The sequence below is a fragment of the Siphateles boraxobius genome, unplaced genomic scaffold (genome assembly GCF_051911475.1).
Source record: "Siphateles boraxobius isolate OS27281-9 unplaced genomic scaffold, OSU_SipBor_1 2, whole genome shotgun sequence".
Taxonomy (NCBI): Eukaryota; Metazoa; Chordata; class Actinopteri; order Cypriniformes; family Leuciscidae; genus Siphateles; species Siphateles boraxobius.
In genome coordinates, this window is record NW_027508810.1 from 312,656 (window position 1) to 332,009 (window position 19,354).

A 19,354-nucleotide genomic window follows, 5' to 3' on the forward strand; every position below is an offset into this window, starting at 1 on the left:
ATTTTTCTGATAGGAGACTTATATGTTGAAAGACGTGCGTGAAAGCTGTGACACTTGTCAGAGTGCCTGAGAAAAAGAAACTATAAGCATGCTGTGTCGGCGTCGTTACGCTGTCAATTAGAAAGTCAAGAAATAAAAGTAAAGAACCGGTAACACTTTATTTTGATGGTCCCTTTTGAACATTCGGCTAACTATAAGTAATTTTGCAACTACGTGTCAACTAACTCTCATTAGAGTATTCGTGGACTATCTGCTTCATATCAGCAAACTCTTTATTGTGATGGTCCTCCAACAGACACTCTACTGACTATAAGTAACTTTGCAAGAACATGACAACTTATTCTAACCCTAACCCTACCAGTCTACTAATATTCTACTAATACTCTAATGAGAGTTAGTAGACATGAAGGTGCAATGTTACTTATAGACAACAGAATGTGTTAAAGGGACCATCAAAATAAAGTGAAACCAAAGTACCAATAAATCACATAAACGGTACGTCGTGTGTTAGCTGGGAAGGATTTGCTTGCATGTATAATCTTAATTCTATTCAGGAGCAGTTTCCATGTTTCATTAACAGTTTATGTTGGTATTGTGTATTATTCACTATGGTAACTGTTGTTTCCATAACCCCAAAATGCCACTTTATTTTTTTCTTTGTGTTATTTTGTATATTTTTAATGACTGTGGTGGCTGATACCAACTTAATTGTATTAACAAACAACTAGTTTGGGACTAGTTTATCAACAATAATTGTGAAATAAATTTGCTTTATTTTTTAAAACAATTTTATCATAATATATATCCTAAAAAATTGGGTCGAAGCTTGATGACCATGGGAAAATGTGGGTTTCATGGCCAAACCAGTTGAGAACCACTGACATAGGACGTAGGACTAGCGTAAGCTCAGGTGAGAGTCAACGCCTCTCGCGGTTCAAACAAAACTCAAGCTCCTCTCACATTTCTATTTAAAAATTCTCCTTTTAGTCTTCTAACGTTAGCGGTGTTTTGTTTTGCTCAATGCTCTGCGCTTCCGCGTTTGTCAGTACGTCATGCGTTGGATCCAGACCCGGCGCCAGACACAAATCCATGGACAGGCATTAATTTTTTTTCAGGGGGGCATAATTTTGATCAACCTCATTGCATAATAAACATCATTCTATCGATAGTGCAAAATAATATATAATGTCTAATGTACTGATGCTAAAGTTCCTTGCACACTGAGTCTGAAATTCTCTTCCAAAATTTCTGCACGTTAAAAAATAAATACAACCCCGAGTTTCAGACTCAGTGTGCAAGGACCTTAACAAGGTTGCGCTGTTGAGGCTCGTTCAGCCTCTCAAGGAGAAATCGAAACAAATGAGCTCAGATTTATAAAACTCTATGAGCGAAACTCACACAAGAACCTCAGTTAACATACAGCGGGAAAAATTCTAAATGTGGAGTTAATATTTATAATATGATACAATTCAGCAACAGCACACGCCCAAGAGTCTGAATACCATCACGATAAAAAATGTGACACTGATTTCATGTGACAGTTCAATAAACAAGTAATTATTATTAAGTCACTTACATTTTAGATGAAGACTGTTTTTGTTCTATTTTAGCAGCGAAAATAGTTCCAATCCAAACAAAGATCACAGCATAGCACGTCTCACAACAACACTCAATCGTGTTTTGAATGATTCAGCATTTTGAATGAATCGGTTGAGTCAAAGGAGGGAACGGAGACCTAGTCGACGTGTGGACTGATTGGGATCATGCCAGGGAGCCTGTCATCTTCGAGTACTGTTAAAACGAGCCAGTGCACATTGGCGTGCGTGAAATACATCACACACTCTGCCCCCGCGGCACAGATATAAATACGGAAGTGGATCCTCTCGCTGAGGAGCTGACCGTAGCTCAGAGTCAGCGGTGGTCCAGCAATTGTGGCGACGGAACTACGTCTTCGTTCCCTCCTTCAGGGAGGGATACATACGTAACCGAGACGTTCCATTTCAGTAGCTCACGTTCGACGTAGTCGACGTGTCGACTAATCGGGATTCCAATTAAAACGCCACTAGTGCTGCTACCTTCCAGTGCCTAGACAAAATACTTCTTATCCCCAACGCATTATTTGAGGTGGAGAAGGGACAGGGCTTAGGCCAGGGAAGTCACTGCTGTTCCACAAGACTACTGGGAAAGCAAATTCTCTTTCGTTGGAAAGGAATACGCTGCGGAAGCCACATCCTGCCCGAAGGGAGGAAACATGTGGAGAATATGGACTGGGCGGATGACCGGGCAGTAAAACACATGGAATGTAACTGGTGTGGCTCTAGCCTATGACAGGGGGGAGACTCAACTGAACAGTGACCGAGGGAAGACACGGGTTTGCCGTAGTGAAGAAGCCGTACCGTGGAAAAATACACATATGGGATCGCCGTAGGGATCACAACATATGGACCCAGTCTAACACAGGTTCCATCAGTGCATACGAGTGATAGGCCTAGCTTCGAACGTTCCGCCACGTCCGTTGCCGAAGGGTATGGAGAAACTCAACAGGGTTTGGCTAATAAGGGGAACTCACTGGAGCAAGAATTGCACGCGTATCCAGTCCATAGGTGTGGATGGGGCTTAAAGTGTAAAGGGCTTCATGTGAAGGGAGCCCACGGGAAGCAGAGGTTGACACATAGGCTATTTCTCTAGCGAATGTTATAGGAGTCGCCCAGCCCCCAACTCTATTTATCATCTGTTCAGCAAGGCATTCTGTGTCAACGCCTAGGAGGCAGCAATACACTCACTTGGGAGGAGCTCACCACCCAGGTGGGCACATACACCATGGGGAATCACCAAGATGAAGGCAACCACATGTAGTGGGCCAACCCCTGCTTGGTAACAGCCTTCCCTTTGCTGGTCTCCGTAACAAAGGTCCAGACTTTGCATTCTGAGCACGTATAACCGCAATAGAGTGGACGGACAGAGAAAAGCCAGGGCTGGGTCTGCCTCCTCCGGGGAAACACTTGCAGGTTCACCACCTGGTCCCGTAGGAGACGTAGGAACATTGAGCACATATCCAGGACGGGGTCTCAAATATCTTGAGAGTTAGCTGTCCCGAATTCCAGGCACGATTCGTTGACCAAAAATGCGTGCAAGTCCCTACCCTCTAGATAGAGACAAAGCAAACAGGAGAACTTTTTCTCTAAAAACAGGATTTTTAACTCACTGCCAGCAGGGCTCAAGGGAGGTATCTGCAGTGCAGTAGCAACAGAGATAAGTCCCAAGAGGGTAAAGAGGGGCGCAAGGTGATTTTTCACACCTTTCAAACGCAAGAACACAAGAAGGCTTGTGAATTTGTGTAACAAATTGAACGGAGGCTTTCGAAAAAGGGCCCGTCTCAATTAACAGAGGACCAAGGTGGTTGCGACTAACCTCTCTAGTGTACAACGAAGTTACTTGCTTAAAGAAGCAGTCTTCATATCGGCTGGAGGGAGCGGCTGCAACGCTTTCTTTGCCAGTAGACTGCGATGTGTGCACACAAGACAGGAGCATTGCTCAACAGCTAGGTGTGATAATATCACTAATTTATTAGGAGCATTTATTAGGAGCATATCTGCTCAAAACCTAGGTATGATGAATATGATGGAATATGGAAGCAGAGCGAAAAAAAGTTGCAAGCAGAGTCTGATGGTACAGTTTGGGGCTAGCTGGACCGGTTGAAAAGCATTTTAGGCTTCCACAACCGGGCCAGAGGCCAGGGAACCACAGATGTACCTGAGTTGGGGCAGCGAGGTGGAGAACAGGGACGCAGCTCGAGAGGCCCGAGGGCGGCCTGAAGCGGTGTCTAAGTGTCCAGTGCAACACTTACCTGACTCCACTGAGCAGCAGGGGATGCGTGAGAAGGCGGAAGACTGGGAACTCGAACCGCACCTGGCTGCCGGCTGGCGAATAAGAGGAGGCTGAAGGATGCAAGGCTTTGCAGGGTCACACACTGCCAGACTAGCCCTCTTGGGGCCCAGGAATGTAGAAATTGCTCTTTCTTTGAATATGTGGGTAACGCTAGCTCCGCTTTTTTGGGAGCCAGCAGCGAAACAGACACACATATAAAACAAAAACTTCACCCGACCCGCCACCAAGTGAAGGGAGTGGATCGGCAACCATCTCCTAAGAGCATTCCTCCATCCCTGGGTGGCCCGCTCAGGAACACTTTCGCTGTTGCTTGCCACCTGGCTTGGCAATGCCTGAAGCGGCCTGAAGCGCCCCTTCTGCAGGCGGCTCCACGTTGAGACCTGAGTGGAGGCTGCTGTGACGGTCCAGCAGGAGCGGAGGCGGCTGCAGGCGGAGGATCTGCCACCAGCATACGGGTGGAGGCAGCAGCAGGCCGCCGGGGCAGGATGTGCCGGATGGCCTCCGTCTGCTTCTGGGATGCAGAAAACTGTTGGGCAGAGCTCACTACCGCGTCGCCGAAATCCAACCTGTGAAATGGGAGAGTCCAGGAACCGAACCTCGGTGTCAACCTCGAACCTCGAACTCTCATGTCAGCCAGGTTGAGCCAGAGATGGCGCTACTGGACCACCAGGGTGGACATCGCCAGACCGATTGCGCAAGCTGCAACCTTGAGTGCTTCACTAACTGAAATAGTGAAGCACTCAAGGCTTTGTAAGCCTTGCCTGTCAGAACGGACAAAAACCTACAGGCCTTAGTGGGGAAACGAGGATCCCCCTTCAACAAGGTAGCGGTCGCTGGACACAGTTGCATCGCAACAGACTGCTCCACTGGAGGGATAGCATCATAACCCTTCACCGCTCCCCCATCAAGGGTAGTGAGGGGGGAGGAGCTACTCGGCTGCGGTGTGAAAGAGGAGTGAGGGATCCACGGGGCTTTGCCGGGCGGATTACCTGTCACTGTAATCCTCAGGTCACCCAGCTCAGACGGCACTCCAGGCTTCTTCTGGTAAGGTAGAAGAACTCACCCGTGTTGCCCTTCTACAAATGGGACCCGTCACCAGTGCCGGAGCACACAGGGAATGACCGCGGCAACACTAAATCAGCGAACTGAAATAGTGAAGCACTCACTTTTCCGCCCTCAACCAGCCGTCAACACACACAAACACAGAAATCTGCTTGCTGTAAAAACAGCAGTTGAGAGCTTCAAAGCTTGCGATCACCGCTGCACTGCACTGTAGAACCACCAGCACCAGGAGAGTCTTTCCAGAAGAACACCGACACACTCGCTCATTGTATAACAACAGCACTCTTCAGAGACATCAAAACGATCGGCTCCGAAGCGAAAGACAACTAGTGCATGCATCCACTTCTGTATTTATACCTGCGCCGCAGGGGGCGGAGTGTGTGATGTCATTTTATATATGACATCTGTATTGTGTTTAAGGAAGTAGTTTAGCTGTCTTTTGTGCGAGGTTTAACCGGAGAGAAAACTGTCTGTTGCAGCAAGAAGACGTCACACCCAGATGGAGTTCCTCAGGGTTTTTAGCACGTCCTGTGATCAGATGATGAAATGCTTGGGATAAAGCATTGATGAAAAATATCACTGGATACTTTGAAGAGAGACAAAGACAGCGCAGCTTTAAAAGCTTATGAAAGAGCTCTATTCAGATGTCAGATCGTCTTCTTCGGCCATTCTCTGTGAAAACTACATCCCCAATCGGCAGTGGCTCTTTCTTCACAGAAATCAGTGATGCTGTTAAAGAGTCACATTTACATTCTCTGATCTCAGGTCTGACATGTACCTGCCGGTGCTGGCCAGCGACCGGAGGCTGTTATGATCTTACACATTCAACAATAACATATCTGCTACTGCAGTCTATAAAACTGGCTCTGTAGGTTTGATTTCAGAGGGAACGCAACACAACGGATACTGCCAGGTTTCTGTCATTTCTAAAGGTCAAATGTGATCAGTGAATTTACAGAGAGGCTCTTGATGCACATGTTTTAGCCTGTTTTTCTGACATTTTGCAGAATGGGGTTGCGCTCACCAGCTACTTGAAATGGGGTCACGCAAACACAGTAAACAGAAAAACCATTCCTTCTTCAAAATGAGCTTGACCACTGTGTAAGGAACATCACACCAGTGTGCATGTCTGTTTATATATGAGTTCAAATGTATTTCAAGCCTGAAGACATGTTTCACTTTCACACCTAAAAGCCAATGTAGTCTTACAGAGAGAGAGAGGCAGTGCAAACAAAATAGATGATGAATTTAGTTTAAACAAAACAAAATATTAGATCAAATATTAGTAAAAAAACACACACACATCTAACAGCAAGCCCAAAGGATCAAGTTTTTCCTCATTGAGATCCTGTAGCATGTTTTGAATGTGAAAGAGGAACAGGTTAATATGGGTGAAAGCCAGAATGTCAACACAACTGTGATTGCTTGGTTATCCTGTCAATGTGATAAGGCTCACCTTTCATGTTTGCATTCGGCCTCAGTGAGTCAAAATGGTGTCAAAAGACAGAATAATTACAAATTTATCAAATTACCCATGCCGAATTCAAACACATTCAAATAAAAATGAACTTAAAAATAAGTCAGGTTTTAGCGAGCCACTTAGCTTGGTTAAATTAAAAATGCACCTCATTGCCAGTGACCTTTATGACACCGGCAGGGTTTAATACGAATTTGTTGAATAATGTTCAGAGACTATTACTGCTATTAATATCTGAACAACAGGTTTATTCTGTAACTGGGGATATATTTAACCTTAAGGAAAAAAAGTAAAAATTCTCATTACAAATACTATTGGTTTCACTATATTCTAAGTATTAAGTAAGTTGTTACATGTCAGTTTGTTTTTATACTTCCTTCTGTGTTCGTTGTGTGCTATTTCCCGCCATTCCTTTGTTTCCATGGTCACCATCATCATTAGTTATTTTGGTTCAGCTGTGTGTCTTCAATTATCTTGTTAATTAGTTTAATCAGTTCCTCCCTGTCACCTGTATATATTCCCTGTGATCTCCCTCTGTCTTGGTCACTTCTCATTTGTATTTGGTCTGAGTTGTGTTGTTCTCTGTGATTTCTCCAAGTGATCATTAAATATTTGTTACAAGACATTCTCCTTCATCGTGCACTCTCCTTACCACACCAGACCGTGACAGAAGTACAGTGGGGTTTTTTAAATATTTTTTTTTATCCTAAATCTGCCTAGTTTCATTTTGGTAATATCACAGTACTTTTCTTTTGATTGCACCTTTATGTAGATTTATAGTGGCTTATTTTACTGTCAAGGATACATGGAATATAAAAACATTGTATAATTTTTACAAAGGGTTGTAATCAAATAAGTTTATAAAACTAACAATTTAGTTAATCTTTTAAAGTCTAATCAGATAAAAATTAAATAATCCCTTTTATGTTTGGCAAGTTTACTGTTTAAATTAAAACATGTAAAAACTAGTGTGATAGTCCCTTAAAAACAATGTTAATAAATTGTATTATTATTATTAGTACTTTAAGAAGTTCATTATACTGTACAATAGTAATACATATGTATTTTCTTATAATTTCTTCAAGTTAGATTTAACTTTTATTATGGTGTGTTGTAATGAAGACCTTTTTAATAATAAATACAGTTTTAATAAACTGTATTTATTATTATTATTACTTGAAGTACACTCTACTGTGCAATAGTAATGTATTTCTGTTATAATTTCTTCAAGTTTCTTCAAGTCTAAAACCTTTATTTTGACGGGTTGTCGTGAAGACCTTTGAGTTTGTGTGTGAATCTGATGATAGTTTTCTAAAATGAAATGGTGAAATGCTTCTGAAGAGACTCTGCAGATAAAGTTCACAAGCGTCACACATGTATCAGTATGTGTGTATAGACAAAACTCCAGCGCTCATTCACAGAGACATGCAGAACATTCAGACTTCAGACTTCAATAGCAGTATTATTTAGCTTTAATATTCACAGACACTAGTCCATATCGCCAATAGATTCATTGTACATCCCCACTTTTGATTTATTTGTGGCCAAATTCTTCTTTATACAGTAAGTTCCATTTGTGACTGAATTCCGTGTTTCTGTCCGCGTTTCCGCATTGTAGGAATCATAGGGGTCTACATGCTATTTGCCCTGTTAAGGAGGGTTAGTTGTGTTGGTTATTTATTGTTGTGTTATTAAGTTATAACCATTAATAAGAATGATATAGTGGTCCCCTCTCCACACACAATAGATGCAGCAATTGTTTAAGCCATGCACCGGTATGGAGGTATTTGAAAAAAAGAAAACATACAATATTGTACCCAATATTGACACCTGTTCACACCGGATGAAACCCCTTCTGCCCAGCACTAGTTCTATGGCAACCAATCATTATAATCATTGGAAATAATCACACAGTAGAGTCATGACGACTATGTTATCCAAGAAATGGCTTTACAGGGTACAGTACTTAGTTGACAGGTAACATATTTGACAGTTTCCCCATTTTTACTTTTTTTTTTTTTTTTTAAGTTGCCAGCCACCGTCAGCATTTTTGATAATTTTATCAAAACTTTCATGGCCCCCAGAATATTTTGAATATCTGAACATGCAATATATCAAAATAAAGAACAGAGCCTCTGCTTTCAAACAACAATACAAAAAGTTTTTTTTTTAGCTTAATGCTGTAATGTATTGACTGACTATTGCAAAAGTGACGTTCCTTCCTTTTATTTATCTTGCACATGCATTAATTTTTATTATTAACACTGGAATATGGGTAAGTTTAATTCAAATAGCAACATTTAACTAGGTTATTTTAGATGAAATGAGTATTCGAAGACAATATTGTGTTTAAAATATCCTCCACAGAAAAAAAACCCATTATATAATGCTGGTTCGTGGTTTTGAGAGAAACCATTTTTTGTAGACTGTTAAAAATTGCTGTAAAAATACAGCCAATTTCCAACAGAACATTTGTGGATGTAAGAAAAATAGAATATTTTCCTAATTTAAATGAAAATAACATTTGAGCAGATTTTTAATATCATTTAATATAATATAGATTAGCATTTTTTATTCATTATTTTGAACTTTTTAAGGGACATCAAGGCAATTTCAAGTGAAATGAAACATTTTTACTTTATGTACTTATACTTTGTTTTTGAGTGAATAATTTGAGAAGAAATACACGATGCACATTTGTCAAATACAGTAACACTTATTCACTCTGGTAACTCGAAAGTACAAGCTGAATGTCAAAATAAAGTATTTTCATAATCCCCTCCTGCAAAGACTTTAGTCAGATTAAAGTCAAACTATGATGCATCAATATTCTCTGAGCATCAGTTATTAAGTTATGAAATATTAATTATCCAAAATAAATACAATTATTCACAATTTATTATGTACAAAATCAGGAAAATCTCCACTGCTCATAAAAAACTTAAACATATAAGAATAGCAATTAGTCACATCAACACAGTTATCTGAAAGAAAAGTGTAATTGTTTAAGTTAGGCAGAAGAGCGTAGGTGTGAATAACTGTTGTGATGTGTAAAAACATTATGTGGAGTGAATGAGGACAGCCAGAGAATAATGTTCAGTTAAACTATGTGCTCTCAGTACACTAAAAGCAAATGGACTTGCTTAACTTGAATGTGTGTGATATTAAAGTCATAAAGTAGATTGATTAATGTTCAGAGCTCTTATTCACTGTATAAGACATTGTCACTTTAATTACAGCCACATTATGACTTCAATTAAAACTAGACCATATTCAGTCATAAAGAAAAGCAATGACTCGATGTGTGGACTGGCTAGGACTTATCTGTGCATTTTTTTTTAACTGTAATGTCACAGCAAATATCTCTTCATTTCGTAAGATGTTGTGTCTCTAATTCAGGCATATCTGTTCATCGCAGACTTTGTTTAAACCGTCATCTAATTTAGTTCATTAGACTCAAGTGCCTCTTATTCATGCACAGTTTTGCAGCTCGAAGTGTTAACACTTGAAAGTCGTGCATCACATCATGAAGCTATACCTCCATGAATACCATCCCTCTAATAAAACTAACACAATTTAAGTGTGCATATTTATGGTCCTCAATAATCCAAAAGTCTTCATAAAAAATGAGAGCTGACATGGGTAGAAGGAATCCTCCAATGTAGCCCCTCGCGAGTCCCCTTTAATGTATGAGACGTTCCATTAAAAGGGGAGCATGTCCTCGTGAGCAGAGCTTTTAGGCTGATTAGTTACAGGAATAGAAAAAAAGGACTCCAAATGACCTTCAGTAACACTGTTGGTAGGTCTCCAACATCCTTCCAATACACACACACACAGACGCACACACACACACACACACAGCAAAAGCTCTAGTTGTTTAATATTCCAACAACAGCCCGTGGAGCCATTTCTCATTTGACATAATTATTATTAGGAGAGAGAAAGAAAAAGGCAAATCTGCATGTTAAATTTGAGCCAGCCTTATGCCAAATAGATAATAGCACATGAGATTGGGTAATGTCCTTGATATAGAACTCCTCATTCTCTCAATCATTCTCCTTCCCTCTTGTTTGCTCTCCCTCCCCGAGCACTGACGCTAGAAAGACCGGAAAAGCTGCATTTGAAGGAGAGGCAGTGGCCCGGAATGATTAAGAACACAACTCAGGAAAGAACATCTGGATTCTTGACTGGATGCTTGTGAACAATGTGATTTGCCAAGATGCTGTAGAACATGTTCCTGGACACACACACTTTGTTTGTACTCCAAAAGTTTGTTCACAGTTCTGCCCTAGCCCTGACCCAAACCCACCCTTGATGTTTAATGGCACTAGTTGGTTGAAAAGAATGTTGTTCCACTCCCCAGACCCTAAGCCTAAAATCAGAAGGCAAAGACTTGTTGAAAGTGTTGTTGCAGGCCCTAGCAATAATTTTAATCCAGGGATGTCCAATAGTGATCCTGGAAAGCCAACTTCCTACAGAGAGGCCTCCTACAATGTTTAGCTCCAATCAACTCCAATGCACCTGTAAGTCCTCAAAATCTTGATTAGCTGGTTCAGGATTATTCAATTGGGGTGGGAACTGAAATATGGCCCTCTAGGAGCAGAATTGGACATCGCTGCCACACCCCTACCCCTGAAATTGCACTGCAATGACTGGTTAATTGGAATGTAATTGTAGGACCTCTCCCTAACTCTAAAACCAGAAGGTGTAGCCTGGTTGACTGGAGTTTTGCAGGCTCTAAAAACAACTCTAAACCAGGGATGTCCAATCCTGCTCCTGGAGAGCCAACTTCCTACAGAGAGGCCTCATACAGAGTTTAGCTCCAATCGTCTCCAACTTCAACGTAAGTCCTCAAAATTTTGATTAGCTGGTTCAGGATTGTGTAATTGGGGTTGGAGCAGAAATATGAGCTTCTATGAGCAGAATTGGACATCCCTGCCACACCCCTATTCCTGAAATTGCACAGCAATGATTGGTTAATAGGAATGTTTTTGCGGGATCTCTCCCTATCTTTAAAACCAGAAGGTGTAGCCTGGTTGATTAGAGTTTTGCAGGCTTTGATAACAACTCTAAATCAGGAATGTCCAATCCTGCTCCTGGAGAGCCAACTTCCAAGAGAGTTTAGCTCTGTTCTGCTCCAACACACCGGCCACTCTTGAGGATTTTAATTAGCTGGTTCAAGTGTGTTTAACTAAGGTTGGAGCTACAGTCTTTAGAAAGGTGGCCTTCCAGGATTTCCTAAACCTACCAGAAAATCAAAGGAAAATGACAGTCAATAGGAGTGTTGTTCCTGGACCAACAAAGGATGTTGAAACCGAAACATGTCCCACTTGTGTAAATCACCAATTGGGGATGCTTACAGATACAGAAATGTGAGTTAATGTGATCACATTCAAGCCCCATTCTACAAAAACTCTATACACAGAAACCACCTGTGTCCTCTCCCTTTACATAAGGTCCCCATTTCCATCGAAGAAGTGAGGCAGGTGATTGCTCTTAAATTTGATGATGGAGGAGGACAGTGGGATGCATCTGCAATCCATCCCACAGCAGGGGCTTGGCGGGCAGGCTTACTCCTGCGGCGGAGTGGGTTGATAGATGAAGCCCTCTTGCCTGGCCAGCCACACACCCAGACAGGGCGAGCTCCATGTGGGAGCAGCAGGCCCCATAAGATGATGAGCCAGACTGCAAGGAGGAGACAGGTCACAGTGGCCTCATTAACACCACCACAAATACACACACTTGCCAAACAAGCATCACACTCAATCTCACACACTGCACTGCACTGTGAGGATAGAGCTGAAGTGTTTTTTGATCCAGGCCTTTGGTATTTCAGATGATGGGATTCAGGTAATTGTGTTTTCCTGGGGATCAGGGTCAGGGGAAATGTGAATGGCTCTTGCACTGTGGGTGGGATTCACCTGCAGAGGGATTTCAGCCTCAGATTTGTCCTGTCCAGCTGCTGGACAATGCATGAAATCTGTTTCATCAGAGGATGTTTATTGCTCTACTCCAAGGGCAACTGTATTTTTTGCCAATTAGCAGAACAATCAATTCCCAGACTGCACACATAGCTTGCAAAGGTATTTATATTCAACACAAGCACTTTGTTGAACATGTTTCTTCACCTGTTTCCCAAATAGTATCATGCTTAACCCTCTGGTACTGTTCGCGTGTCGGTCAAAAATGAGAGATTTTTTTCTGAATTAAATGATTGTGCTATATTTTAGTTTGTTAATGTTTTATATTGAATATTTTGTACTTTAAGGGTATTTTATTGTACTAAATCATGTTTATGCAGTAGTTCTAATCCACTTACTTTACTACGCTAACTTTTTGAGCATGGACCTGAAAATTAAACTTCCAACTTAAACCGCTATAAATCTTGAATGCTTTGGAGCACAGACTTAAGTTTGGTCTCTTTTAAAAACGACAATTTACATATTATTGCTGAAGTAAAAAATGTTTAAAAAGGTGAACTTGAAAAAAGTAAATACATTTTACATTTATCGTTATGAAAAATGCGAAATGAGAAAATCAAAGCCATACATCTAAACAAGAAGTGTTCCAAATTTGAGGTTGATATCTCAAAAAGAATAGCTTTAAGTAATAGTTTGTTTGTGCGCAGTACCAAACGCTTCCATTAGATTAAATTTGTTTATTTTAACCACTAACATTAACAAGTCAAATATTATTTTCAAGACCTTTTCGAATCATGTCTATGATTTTTTTTTTGTTTTGTTCACACAGAAAGGGCCAAAACCAAGTTTTGTACCATTACGATAAGTCATTTTTAAAAAAAAAAATCTAAAAGTTAAATTTTTGGATAAAAAATTACCGAACCCAGAGGTTTAAACTGTAGTCACCGTTTGACCAAGGCAACTATACTTCTCAGTTGTGGTGATATTTACTTTTTTATAAAAATAGTAGATGGATACTTTAGCACAGCATTCCTCTAAGCCTTGCCATTACTGTTTGGTAGACTGCTTTCCCTTGCTGTGATGGCTAAAATCACAGCTTTGAGATCTATTGCAGAGCTAGCTGATTGATATTGGAAACACTTGCGAGTACCCCTTTTTGCAATGGCAGATTTCCTGTTTCAATTTTCAAGGTTTATAGAGGCTGTCAGTAAAACCCAGCTCCCCCAAGACTGCTTTTTTATCTCATCAAACCAAGTAGGGAATATAGTTCTATTCAGGGGAAACATCAGCATCAGTAATATCCAATTTACTGAGAAAGGAAGGAGGCGGTTGATGTGACTATATAATAACATGCTACATGAAGCTTGGCAATAATGAATATGTGAATAGAAAATCCATTTATGGTAAAGGAAATCAATCTAAATCCAAAGTAAATCAAAGCAATTAATAATGCTTTGATGCAATCTACAGAGTGCAAACAATCACACAAAATTATTCATAGTAGGAAGTGAAGCGTAGAAACAACCTAAAGAAAAGAAAAGACCTTATCTAAAACTTCAATGGAAGAAACCTTCCATTGAAGTTTTCGCTCAACCTAAGTAGAAAGAGAGCGAGTGAAAGAATTGCAGTGGCTATCTTTACAATAGTCTCCTACAGACTGCCTGATACAACATCAATTGCTTGTAGTATCACAAAATGTACAACATCTCGACTTTGAATATCTCTAGTATTTTAGAAAGCTCCATTCTAACCTTTCAACTTCATTTTACTGTCTTAAAACAATAAAGAAGGCTTATCACTATAATATATGTGATGCTTGTACATATTTATCTCAAAGGAATTGATATTTATAGTTAACATTTGTTCTCATGTTTTATGATTCAACCATTTGAAGATCAACAGTCAATTGGATGTCATGGAAACCCACAAAGTCAATTGACTTTCCCATCATTGTGTCTCACATCTCAGAAAAGCCTCTTGGGAATGTGTTTTAGATTTACATCTAGGGTTGGCTGCGATGAAATGCTACAGCTGCTAAGATGATAAATGTAACCTTGGTAAGTCCTGTGAAAAACTGCCACCTCTTTATGGCTGCATAAATACATAACTATGCATGTTAATTTACACACTTTGTTTGCAATTTACTGTCAGATGATCGTCCAGTATTGCTGGCATCAATTAAAAGCACTTTAGTGTTTTATGCAACAGGCTGTCAACAGAAAAACAGCACATCTGCAACACATCTATCATTTATATTGTCCACCATGAATTTATAGGACACATGCTAAACAGTTTAGTCAACCATGAATAAGTAAAGACAGCATTTTGTCCATGTCTATTGTGTGGAACCACTAATAGCAATCATAGGAGTTAAATATAACTGGCTGCTGATTACAATATATCATTTTTACTCATTCGACAAATGGAAAGAATGAAAAAAGGCATTTTTTTTTTTGGTGGAGTAACTTCTGGTTTCTGTTGTAAGTTCTGTGGGTATACAGTTATTTCCAAGTAAATCCCAGGCGATTCCGTGGACGACTATCTCCCTTTCTGGATTCCTTGTGCACAACCAGGTTTACTGGATTTACATGGTTATGATGTGCTGATATTGGTTGTTCATAGTTATTCTTTAATTACATTGTGATAGTCTATTGTAAAAAAACAAAACAAAAACACCCATAAATTATAATAATTTACAATAAATAATAACTATTTATTTTATGGGATAATGTATTAATAATTAATTACAGTTAATGCATTTTTTTTTTTCATTTTTACAAACTAAGTGATGAGTCATCCTGCTTTTCCATGCTAATGGACAGTTATCCAGTTTACTTGTTTAACTTGCCATATTACTTTTCCCTTTGCATTATAATGCAAAGATCATTTAGCAAAGTTGAGTATTAAGGGGATTTTGATTTACTTGTTCTTCTGTGGAATGAAATGTTCCCTTACCTTCAGAATGATGGGACAGGGTCAGAAGGCTCACGCAAGAGGCACCAATTCCTGATCCAAAAACAGTGATGCGATTGGAATCGCCGCCGAAATAGCCAATGTTCTCGCTTATCCAACGCAGAGCCTGGATCTGATCCAGAATCCCATAATTCCCTTTAGCAGCCTGGTCTCCTGTGCTGAGGAACCCTGTAACACAGTGAGCACACATGGCATTGAGAAACCTGCAGTATCTGAGGGATCTTCTTAAGCCTCTTGTCAGACAAATGCATGGATTTGATCTTATTTCACACCGTTTTTGCAATGGATTTGAATGATACTTCACAATGTGTGGCTATCTGACTTTTTGCCTGGTAGATGATAAAACAAGTGAAAAAATCCCATAGACTCACTTTGAATGAGGGACTCAAGGCATGTCTTTAAACAAAAATATCACAGAGACTTCGTACAGGAATCGGCTCTTTTCATTTTAAAACCTCAGCAACAGCACAATTTTTTCCCAAAACACTGAAAACCTTGGAAAATGCATAGCCCTGCCTGGCAACCACAGCCACTCATTTGTATTTGTATGTTATTGTATTATTTTGCACCATTATAAATACCTAATAAAGGCAAATGTAGAATACTGTTCGGATAGTATGTTGACCAATAATTGCACTCAACCTGTATTTATGTAGATAAACTAGGGATGCACCGATGAATCGGCAATAATCGGTCTCGACTGTTTAAAAACAGCCAATGATTTTTTTTCCTGCCCCCAAAGGGGCAGGAAAAAGTCAGATTGCAATTCACAATGTCTTTGAAGAAAATCTCTTCTGTTGAATTTAGGGCTGTCAAAGTTAACGCGACAATAACATATTAACATTTAGTAGCGATTTTAAAGCTCTATTTGACCCAACGAATCACCTGTAGTTCAAGCCAGGGTTGCAGGTCTGCGATTTTTCCCTACATCAAATATAATTTGTATTGCCTCCTATCCAATCGCAAAGAGCATTGAGCTTTACTTCTGATGAAAAACAAAGTCTCAGCTTTAAAATTCAGTCCATTTTTATCAAGAAAATCAAACAATAAATGGCATTTTAAATGTGACATAACTGTACATAACTGTAGCGCCTCAGTTTAGAAATTTTGTATCAGTGCATATCTATGAGAAATTATTTACAAATGTACACACAAGACAGAGATTTCCTAGCGTGGAATAGAGCAACAACACTGAAACAATGTTAATCTACATGTTGCCTCCCAGAAGAGCTATTATTAGAGCTGATGACTGGGAAATGAATTTTCTGATACACAGAGGCTAAATGTTTTATCTGGATTGCTTCCTGTCTTCACTCCGACAGTGGATGGTTAGATTTGACAACCTGACATCTCTAGAGGGAAAGCCTCAAACTGCAGGGCTGGTGTTAACATGTGTGCCACTGCGTGTTCGTGCGAATGCGAGAGAAAACCAGAGACTGAAATAGAGAAGGGGAGAGTGGGCGAGAGAGATAAGAGGGGATTCACTAAACAGCCGTGCGACATTAGCATGTAGCATTTCGGTGCAAACGCCTGGGTCTTATTCACTACTAACCACCTGCAATTCATTTGAAGCAGGCAGAAAATGTGCACTAATAGTGCCACACCATGTGTATTTAAAAACAATGAAGCCATATTTTATAGAATGTGCTGCACTGAACATGGCAGATGATCAACATGGTGATCAAATAATGCATAAGAGCATTACAATCTAAGGCAATTTCCCTCCAGAGAGTGTGTTTGTACTCTAATTAAGGAGCCAATGAATGATGGGTAATATCATTCATATTCACAGAAAAACTGCATGAAATCTCAATTTGATAGCTGTGTCTGAAAGCTACAGTACACGTCCAAATCCAATATTTGCATAACCTCATGTCTGCTGAGCTGCCTTCATCTGGTCGGTTTTTGAAGGCACATCCCACAATCCTGTGCGTGCAAGTCAGTGGTTAGTGGAAAAAATAAAAAACCCATCTTAAATGACCCCTGAAATCAAAATTTAAGTTTTTTAGCTTTTAGTATGGATATGTCAGCCTTAAAGGTGCTCTAAGCGATGTTGGGTGACGTCACTTCTTCAAAGTATTGTCAAACAAAATGGAGGCTACCTAGACGCTTCCTCCTCCTCATCCGCGCACTAACCCACCAAACCCCGCCCCCAAATCCTTCTTGACGGTTATTTGCTGGAACAGTTTGTTATGTTTCGTGGTGCGAGTTAGCCCAGTTTGTTTTTATTGTCGTTTGTGGAGCCTGGGGTGTCTGCAGAGACAGCGTTTTTTTACAGTGTGTAAAACACACTGGCAGGCAGCTAGCGGATAGTGAGGAGCAGGGGTGTGAAGTAACAAATGACAAATACTCACGTTACTGTAATTAAGTAGTTTCTTTCAGAAATTGTACTTTTTTGAGTAGTTAAAAAATTGTGTTATTTAACTTTTACTTGAGTACATTTTAAGTGATGTATCGGTACTTTTTCTCCGCTATTTTCCTTCTGTTTGTGGTCGTTACTCGTTACATGCTTGTTTTAATTTTATTTTATTTTTATCCATCAACCTGATTGGATTGAGTAATCGGTCTCGTGACTGTCATCAAATCAAATTAAGCATAGAAAACTTTAACCGCCTATTCCTGCTGTTACTCGTGACTGCTGTGGAAGTGCATTCTTCACGCATCAATTCAATCCAGATATCAGCGTCTTCCTCTAATATGCTAAGGTAGCCTACATTCACATTTCTGCTTAATATGATATTTTTATAGGCTGGCCTGTCTACAGGGCCAAACATTTGATCTGAGGTTGGGGGTATTGCATGACGAGTTCATAATGCGGTAAATTCCCGCTCCCATTTACTTCACAATCACATAATAGAGAGACGCGCGTCACGATCTGTGCCCTGCCGCGTCTCGCGCTCGCCATGCCGCCAGATTCAGTGCACTCTATGAACCATGGCGTTAACTTGAACTGCATTTCTGTCAGTGCGTGACTACAGCTCGTTAATAAACAACGTTTTTTGATTGATCCATTATACAATCCGTCTTCATTTGGCAGGTGCACTCGCGCAAAAACATTTTTCATGTTCAACTTTTGTTTTTTTGTGTGTGGATGCTGCTGGATGCTGCTGATAAAACAGCTTCGCAGAGACTACAAAGAGACATGCATTTGATTTGTGTGTGTGTGTGTGTGTTTCTTTTGTAAAGGTTTCCTGGATATAACTTCCCAATTTAATGCACAATTTTCCTTACAAATTATATTATCAGTATTACAATGTTAGTAAATGTAGCCGTGTAAGGGATGTAAGGGATGATGCCACCCTTCTAGAACAATGTGCATTTACGTTTAAATTGTAACATATTTAATGGCATGGAATTAAAGTGTGTAATTAGTGTTAGCTCACTATCTTAGCCTTTTTCAGTGCATTATGTGAGGTAATCTGACAATATTAGTGATTCTCATTTATCAAAACATTAACATTGGTACCGTTTTGGAGAGAAATTGGGTATTTTTTTAATCTCTCTATTTAACCCATCTCATGGTGTGTGATGCTGAACTATCATATGAGTTTCTAAAGGTTTTTGAATTCTTTGCACAGTTATGAATATTGATATTTTATGTGCAACAATAGCATGCTCAGGCCCAGTGGCTTTTCGCCTAATTTTAAAAGCTTTTTTCCCCAAATAATATGATTTAAATGGTGATGAGTGTACTGATTTGATGCATTTTAAAAAGATGGATGATAGATATTCTTCAATCTTTCTGACAAAGAACAAAATATAATGTGAATTACATTATTCACATTTTTTTAAATTTATAAATTGTAGTGCACAGTGTTTATTATAAGGGGTAGAATCCGCAGCTCAGTACTCACTACTCACGACTCATGAGTACTTTTAAATAAGCTACTTTTTTACTCTTACTCAAGTACTTTTTTGGACAAGTACTTTTTACTCTACTCACACTACATTTTTTGGAATGTAATGGTACTTTTACTTGAGTATGTTTTTTTAGTACTCTTTCCAGCACTGGTGAGGAGATGTTTGCTGTATG

The 19,354-nt window shown here is 39.8% G+C and overlaps 1 protein-coding gene across 2 annotated transcripts in view; it reads right to left on the reverse strand.

Moving 5' to 3' along the window:
- nlgn3a (neuroligin 3a) overlaps positions 1–19,354 on the reverse strand; it is a 237,642-nt gene that overhangs the window by 57,788 nt on the left and 160,500 nt on the right. For both annotated transcript variants that reach the window (XM_077235619.1, XM_077235618.1), the window contains one exon: positions 15,304–15,489. In XM_077235619.1, coding sequence (XP_077091734.1) covers positions 15,304–15,489 — 186 coding nt within the window. The remainder of the gene's footprint in view (positions 1–15,303; positions 15,490–19,354) is intronic.